This window comes from Cyprinodon tularosa, unplaced genomic scaffold, assembly GCF_016077235.1.
Source record: "Cyprinodon tularosa strain WSP-4 unplaced genomic scaffold, ASM1607723v1 ctg90, whole genome shotgun sequence".
NCBI lineage: Eukaryota > Metazoa > Chordata > Actinopteri > Cyprinodontiformes > Cyprinodontidae > Cyprinodon > Cyprinodon tularosa.
Window position 1 is genome coordinate 725,248 of NW_024039674.1, and position 8,673 is coordinate 733,920.

The 8,673-nt window shown below is 36.9% G+C and overlaps 1 protein-coding gene across 1 annotated transcript in view; it reads left to right on the plus strand.

The window, feature by feature from the left end:
- map2k6 (mitogen-activated protein kinase kinase 6) overlaps positions 1 to 3,855 on the plus strand; it is a 46,301-nt gene extending 42,446 nt beyond the window's left edge. Inside the window, exons 11-12 of the mRNA XM_038274129.1 lie at positions 1,784 to 1,829; positions 2,835 to 3,855. Of these exons, the coding sequence (XP_038130057.1) occupies positions 1,784 to 1,829; positions 2,835 to 2,912 (124 nt within the window). The 3' untranslated portion in view covers positions 2,913 to 3,855. The remainder of the gene's footprint in view (positions 1 to 1,783; positions 1,830 to 2,834) is intronic.
- Positions 3,856 to 8,673: the final 4,818 nt, after the last annotated feature.

The window sequence follows — 8,673 nt, forward strand, 5'->3', positions numbered from 1 at the left end:
CTTTTATAGTTATATTTTCATCATAAAGCACTCATTATGCAGGTTTGGAATAAGATGTGATTGCATCTGTACTTTGCAGTCATAACATTCAATAGAACACACAGGTTTAGGTTTATGATCTGTTTGTTTGTAGAACTTGCCTTTAAGAACATTTATACTATTTTACTACCTTCCTTTACTAAAGAATTATAACGATATCTCCTCAATACACAAATGTCACAATAATGCCTACAGAAAAATGGACATTCTTATTATTTTTTTTAATAGCTGGCCATTTAGTCCTTTGTATCATAGAAGATTAGCTAAATGTTTATTAGAAGGAAAACGTTGAAAAAGGGCATTAACAATGGTATGACTGCACCCTTTAGAGTATCATAATAGTGCTGTATTCTCCAGAATATAGAGCTCACCTCACTATAAGCCGTGCCCACTAAATAAAAAAAAAAAAACAACTGGAAACATACTTACATAATCTGCACATAAGAGCCCAGTCTCTTCATTGGTTTAGCAGCTCTTCAGCAGCTTTAATAAGGCAAACAAATGTCAAAATGTGTAAATTCGAGACATTTGTTCTCCGTTGTGCCTGCTGCTGTTATGTGATTTTGCTAAATGAAAATTAAGCCCCTTATTCCTTCATTTTGTACTTTGACTTCCCCCTCTGGTGGTTAGGAAAAATCCACAGAAAAGCCGAACCTTCTTAAAAAACTCATGGGTCAAAGCATGGGAAAAAAGTAGCAGCTTATAGTCTGGATACTACGGTAATTCTTTTTTACTAGTAGACATTCCTGAACAAAGATGATGAAAAAGAGGCCTGTAGTGTTACTCAGTCCGAAGTTTCCCTCTCAGATCAATAAAGTTAAATTTATTATTATTTATTTATAAGTGACAGCAGAGAGGCTGCTCATTGGTCTGACTCCATCCGCGATATGTGTTCTTTACAGGTTTGGAGGATTTTTTTTATTCCTCATTTCCTATAAATGAAGACTAGCTTAGCAATTTACAGGAACTGCGGCAGCTTTGTTGGTAGGAAGAAACCTGCCTTGGTTATGATTGATAAGAATCCATAATTCCTGCCTTAAATCAACAAAACAAGTCAGATGGAAGTCAGTGACCCTTATGTCCTCATGATGGTTTCACTGATTAAAATAACGCAGCATTTTTAAGGCTCTCGCAGCAGTGTTCTGTGTGCTAATAGTGAAACTCATTGTTGCCGATGACGGATCTTTCCAGGAAATTCTTTAGAGTCTCTGCAAAGTTTTCATAGTCTAAATAAGCATGATGAACACTTTTTATTAGATGGCAGCTGTTTTCGTCTTTGCAGGTAAGCTAGGCCTGCAGAACAGGTTTGTCCTTAAAAAGAACTTCTTCCCTCTGTTGAATTGAGATCATCATGGTTCTGACAGGACGTGTGGGCTCTGTAAGATGATCCAGTAACTGTCTGTTGGTGTTTTGACTCCAATGTGCCAGAAACCGTTGGCAATATTTTGTTGTGAATCCAGCTTTTTCTACAGAAAGGACTTTCCTTCCCACTCTTGCAGCACTTCTGAGTTGTATTTTGGGAAAATAGTTTTATGGAAAATAGTCAGCTGAGCTTTACTGGCAAAATAATGTGACACTGCTCATATTCTATCCGTTATCTCACTAATTGGCTCAAATCAATTGCTTGTTTCCTGTTAACTGTGAAACTGACTGTGAGACAGTCAGTTTGCTAAAATTGTTGCAGCTTTTCTTTGGAGCATTGCTCAATTCATCCTTGTTTGTTTTTGGGTTTTTTTCCCCACAGCTTAAAGAAAAATGCCAAAGAGCGGCCAACATATGCGGAACTCATGGTGAGTTTTCTCTTTTGTTTTCACACTCTCCTCAGTTTTATTATTGCTTTTTGTCAACTTGGCTTAAAATACGCAGTAGGGAGATTAAAGGCTACTGTCTGTGTTTCTATATAATCTACTATTACCAAACAAGGATCCCAATTGATCAAAAAGATATTCAAAAAGTGATTCATGCACACAAGAAAGTCAGTCAAACAAAACACAGAGATTGATCTAACCAAACACACCCAACAAAACCAAACCAACCCACACTAGACCAAAGCGGTTATCCTCCACATTGTTGCGGCCATTTATGTCATGCTGCAGAATGAACATGTAAAGATGTAAAACCTCTGCAAGCAGACATATTGAAGACACAAAGAGAGGAAAAAGCAACCAATGAAAATTTAGAGTTCTATGACGCCTGAAGGAAAATCCTCCAAGACAGACGATGACAACCTAATAAGAGTGTGATCCACAAAGAGATAAAAAATAGTGACAACAAACCTGCCAAATAATTGAAAATTGTGTAAATAAAAAAAAAAGAGAAACAGAACAATTTACAGCAAATTTATCAAATTCTACTGCAGATTTATATGCAGAAAAATATGGCTTTACATATCTTTACATTAAATTTGCAGGCGCCGCGACCACTAGAGGGCGCCAAAGCAAAACAGAAAGATGCTAAATAACTCCTACAAGTCATTACTGATTTAGGTTTAACCAGTCTATTCTACTCAATGGCAGCCCAAACTGGGTAAAAACCAAGTTTAAATTAATATTTAAGCAAAAGTGTGACAAATGAGCACAGATGCAAAAAAAAAAGTAAAATGTTTGTAATAACTTCAAATGCTTTATGCTAAGTGAGAAAGGCATTCATAAGTTTAACTTATTTATTAAAGAGAAAATTGGGTAGAGGGAGAAAAATAGTTCTTTGTCATAATAGACAAAACACGCAAAGCTTGTATGTTAAAGCCTGACCCTCTGCTCTTACTCAGACTAACCTGATCTCCATCTCCTCCTCAGCAACATCCCTTCTTCACCTCCCACGAGGCCAAAGAAACCGACGTGGCTAGCTTTGTGAAAGTCATCCTGGGAGACTGAGTTCTACATGCGCACGGCGCAGAGGGAGGAAAACTTAAATAAAATAAAATAAAATCCCGCCATATAAAAAGCCCCTGCCACAGCCCCAAGCCCCCCCCCCCCCCCGTTCACCCAATCATCGCTCCCTTTCACCCCTTCAGAGTCCAACCAGAGGATGAAGCAGAACGAGGAGGCGGCCTTCTTGTTCCCTGAAAGCTGGCGGGAGGGGTGAGGGGGAGACCCTTTGTATAATCTGGAATAATTCAAGATGTTTGTATGCAAAAGCCTCGCTCTGTGGTCACATTAGATCCACCCAGTACTCCCAATATTAACGAAGCTGACCACGGCATTCATCATTGCGTTCAAACTTGTTTTCTTGCTGGAGAGTTATGGAAGATATGTAGATCTTATAAAGAAAAAAAAGAAAACAAAAGATGGATGATGTAACGCTTTCTGTGTATAATCTAAATGTTTGCCTACTCAAAGCAAAACTCTTGCATCAGATTGTTTACTGAGTGCATGTACAGAATATATCTCTGATGGCCAATGATGAGCAGCCGTGGAGCCTGGTCCTAGACTTCAGAGCCCCCTAAGGGTCATTAATAGGTACCGCAGTGCAACTGCTTTCCTTACCGATGACGTTTACCTAATGCATCTTCGGCTCTAGGCTGCCTGTGAGTGTTGGTGATTGTGTGCTGTGAGGTGATGGATGAGTTCAAACGGATGCAGGTGGGGGTAGAGCCAGATTTGAGTCACTTTTGATTGTGAGAGGTCCGCAGATGAGAGGATGGCTGATGTTCAGCATTTCAGGGCCATTGAGCTGCATCAAATTAATCCGATTACCTTAACTTTCATGAGACGATCTGCGTTCACTTCTGAAGGAAAAAGTAAAAAGGTCGGTTAGTATTAGTTGACAAGCAGCGGTACTAAAAAGAGGTAGAATAAAACTGTCTGATGTCACATATCTGATTTAAAAAAAAATCATAATTTTAACACAAAAGGCTTCAGAACAGCATGCATGCTTGTTTATGGTGGAGCGGGCTGACATTTTGAATAAATCTTCAAATTAACATTAGATCATTTTTTTTCTTTCAACTTTTGACCTGCTGATACCTGATCTTTTGTTGAACTAAAGAAGAAAGGAAGCAGTCTTCAATAATGATAAAGGTTTATCCTCAAAAACTGATGTCAACATAAAGAATAATTTGATTTTTAAAGATAGTCTAATAGTTATTTCTCCTGTAAAATGTGTCTTTATACTATATAAAACAGTAAAAGTTAAAGCTGACAGATCATGACGGACCTGTAACTACTTTATCTATTTTTGATGATCCAGGGTTATATTTGATTTATTGGCTATAAATGCATTAGCACTTATCTTGTCTCTTCCTACCTTTTCATAGTTTTTTCTGGTCTGGATATTCAAGCTCAGAGTGATTTCCTGTGAGTTTGAACAAACCGAAACCAAAAGACTCTTATGTTTGCTTAAATAATAAAGATTTATCTATTCCGGTACAGAGCGGCCATAAAAGTTATAAATACTCCTTTAGTTGGACAGTGTTTGAACGATTAAATTTCCTCAACCTTTGACCAATAAGTAGTGATCCTTCTCCTTCTAGTTTTGATTTGTTGCAGCTCATGGTTTTTTTTGGGATGCTGGATGCAGCCACGCCGACCTCCACACGCTTTATTTTCAGCCAGCGTTTGTATTTTGCATTGCGTCTGTATTTTGCTCCATATCCTCCTCCTTTTCGTACTGAGCCAATCACAACCCTCTCCACTCCATGCTCACCATAAAGGAACTGGACATTGTTACCATTATTGTTGTTAATACTTTATTAATGTTATTATTTAGGACCACCCCTGAATCCATCTTACACTCATATCAACTGCAGTTACTCTTATTTATTACAACTGCTGTGTCCTTCTAATGACTTGAGCGATCCACTAGAGACTCTTCTCGCTTGCCTCTGCGGGCTGCGTGTGTTTTTGTTTTTGTGTTTTTCTGGGCTCGAACAGGTAAATGCTTTTAAAATGTAACTTTTATACCTTCTATGTGCCTCTATAATGGGAAAAAAAAACAAAAACACGTCCAAGAAAATGAGGATGATGCAGGGTTGGGCTCCCTCCCTCTTCACTCACTGCATGGCATCATATTCCCACTTCCTGTCGGCTTTTAGGACTTTTCGTTTCTCTGTGATGTTGCTCTTGCAGTAGTTTGAGGGTGTTTGTATTCGTGCCTGTTGTTGCCTTGGTTGGTTCGGAGGGCAGGTTTGGAGACGCTGCGGGGAATCGAAATGATACCCTCGCCTTTTCTTGAACCTTAAAGCTCTCTTTATTTTCAGTCACTTTTTGTTGTGTTTTTATTTCAGAGCTCAAAGCAGGATCTAATGATTTTAGTTTATGCACTGTAGAAATGCTGAGTTTTTGGCCTTCAGAACCAACTTTCTACCCTTCTTCTGCTTTAGTCTTGTATTTTGTCTTGAGCTTTTTTCTGTTTTTGCAGATTAAGTAATAACCTGTTGGCTTAGACCCCACCGCCTTTAGCTCAGAGGACTCCTTAAAGTGTTAAAATCCTCAAATGAACCGTCACCTTTCAATGTTTGTTCTGGCTTCGAAGCGTTAGCTGCTGGTGCTGCAAAGAGGGAAAACACTGAACGGTAAATGATCAGAAGAAAGCGGACAGTTGCAACAAGGGCTCTATCATTATTACACTGATGTTGATGATTTCTTTGACAGTTTTTCTAAACTCCAACACAGCTCCAAATACATCTGTAAAAAGCTGCAACACCTTGAGAAACCTTTTTCAAAAAGCTGGAAAGGTTAACATGAATTAACAGTTTTACACACACACACACATATATATATATATATATATATATATATATATATATATATATATATATATATATATATATATATATATATATATATATATATATACTGTATACTTTGTTTTTTGTTAAATTAATTTTCTTTTTTTTTTCTTTTTTTCATTTTCAAGCTTAATTGACATACACAATAATGGCATGGGCAGTACTTCTTGTTCCTACAAAATTATTGTAATTTTTTTAACACAATAATTTTTTTTCAGATAAAGGTAACCTGAGTGAATAGCAAATGAAATCTTTTTTTTTTTCTCAGTACCTTTATCGTTAAAAACAACTGAGGACTTGCTACAGAGGAGCTAAAGACCCACATGCAGGTCTGGTGCCAGATGTTCCAAACGTTATTGCTTTAACAATTATTTTCTTTCCAACAACCGCTGCATATCTAATACTTGCATTTTAAGAAAATATAGACCTCATATATATTGATTTATTTTTATCTTTTTTTGCTTTTTCATGGATTTAATTGGAGAAATGTATTTCAATATGTTCCATATCTGACAAAAACAAAAGGAAAAACAAAAAACACCCTTCTGCATTTGGTAAAATAGAATATCAATAAAAGTTTATGTTTTAGAACATTTAAAATAGTGTTCAGGTGGAAACAGCTGTATGTAGGGTGGGTAGTTCTGTGAAGAAATGTTTTTTTTTTTTTGGTGAACAGATGGTTGAGGAGGAAGAGTGATAGAAGAAAAACGGGGTCTTCCACCACTGAAGGGTTAAAAGAATTTGAAATAAGATCCTGCATATGTTTGCTAACACAGGGTGCTTATTAAATAATAGGATAGCCTCCCACATTAGTGTGAGATCATTGCAATGACCAGCAGCAGGAGATGTCAGGCTACTTAGGCTGTGCCCTTTTATCCCAAACTCTGTTATATGTTAAATATAAGTGTTTCAAAATTGCTTGTATTATATTGCTCATATATAACTTTAATTATCCAATCAGATAAATAAAGAAGTCAACAGCAGACTATTAGGCATAGACAGAGAGGATATGTTAATTATTCTTTATTTTTTAGCAGGTCTAATCCACATCTTTGCTGCTGGACTCAAAATTATAGTTTCCTCTACAAATTTGGTATCGCTTAAACAAAAAAAAAAAAAAAAGGGTTTACTATTTCAAATGAGCATTTTTTAAATAAAGAAATAATGGGCCAAGGAGAAATGTCCTTTTTTTTTGGGACTGTATTAAAATCTGCTACGTATCCACAGTTGACCTAGAAAGAGTTTTCAAATGGCTGAAAAGAAAGAAAACCGGTCAAGCATAAATCATATCTTCATGCTTTCTTTTCTCTCCCAGTCTGGTAACTTGTTAAACAGCAGAACTGTCTTTATTTTCATATCTTTGGAAATAATAGTGAAACCATTCCTCTAAGAATCTTCAGCACCTTCTTTTCTGCATCTTTGTCGCTTCTGTTGCTTGTTCATGTTTGTATGTATGTAGGAAGTCTATTTCCACCCTGGTATCACCTGCCGGGTGAACTTTGCTCGCCGTGGTCAGGACGTCAGCGTGGGAACATCCCATGACAATCTGACTTCACGCCAGCAGCAGGCACGTATGTGTGGATGATGCAGCTTTAGCGGTAACCGTTTATTTATTTTGTCGTTGAAAGGTCGTGAAGAGATGTGAGCCTTGAAGAGAATTGGAGGAAATTAGTTTTTTTTTTTTTAGTTTCACATGTTTAAAGTTTAAAGAATTATCAGAAAGCCTGCGGTTGAGGGAGAGTTTAAGCCCTTTACAGATTATTTTTTAGGATTATTTCAGGTGTAAATCTATCGTTTGCGTGTGCACATTTCTCATGCTGCAACATGACTTGTGACCCCGTGGAGCTTTCTGTTGGTAAACCGCTGGTACACACAGCTGTATGTAACTTCTGATGTTGCGGTGTTGTGTTCTTTAATCTGGGATGGGGGGAGGGTGTTAATCCTGGGATGCTACTGTACATGGAAGAGGGTCTTTTCATTGCTGTTGGGTGGGTTTGGGGAGGGTTACTTTGGGTTTACAGCTCCATGGGAAGTGAAGTTCTCAGTATATTTCCATGTCTCTTAAGCCTCCGCTAAAGACTGATGACTGTTCACTTAGAGCTCAACGAATTTCTATAAATAATTTAGATTGCTCAAAATGATTGTGTGCAATTGTAATGATGGAAATTCAATAAAAAAGAGGTATTTTTACACAATAAATGTTGCCTGTTTCTTGTGCATTGCATCATGTTATTTTTGGAAGATAAGATTAAAAAAAATAAAAGTCAAACATGTAGATATGATAAACTCAGTCATCAAAAATGTTCTGGGTCAAAACTGATTGCTGATTAAACCATTACCAGCATTTAAAGAAAAGCAGCCCATAGCATGATGCTGCCACTTCCATATTTCCTAGTGGGGTTTTGTGTGACATGGTGTGAAAGGTCAGAGTTGGTTGCTACAGACATACATTCATTTGTCTCTCTTATCAAGAAAAAACTTGTCTTTCAGCTAACAGAATCAATAATTGTTTTCATCCTTCTGAAACTAATACTTTTTTGTTTAGACATCTTGGACATAGGCAAAAATTAAACATTCTAGAAAAAGTGAAATAGGTTCCTTAGAGAACACACTTAAAAAAAATCTAAATACCGCCCAGGAGGAAATAAAGCAACCAGAAAATAATAAACACATTAATATTCCAAACAAAAACATTTTTGAAGAAAAGTTTGAAAAAAATATATATACATAGTAATGTTGCATTCAGTATTTACATAAAGGGCAGGTGGTCTATTTTATTACCCACAGGGTGTGAATAAAATCTTGTTTATGTGTAGCAGAAGATGTGGATGTGTGTGGCCATGTTTCTGTTACCTTATGGGGACTATTTCCCAGGAATTTTACACATTATGGGTGCTGATGAAGAT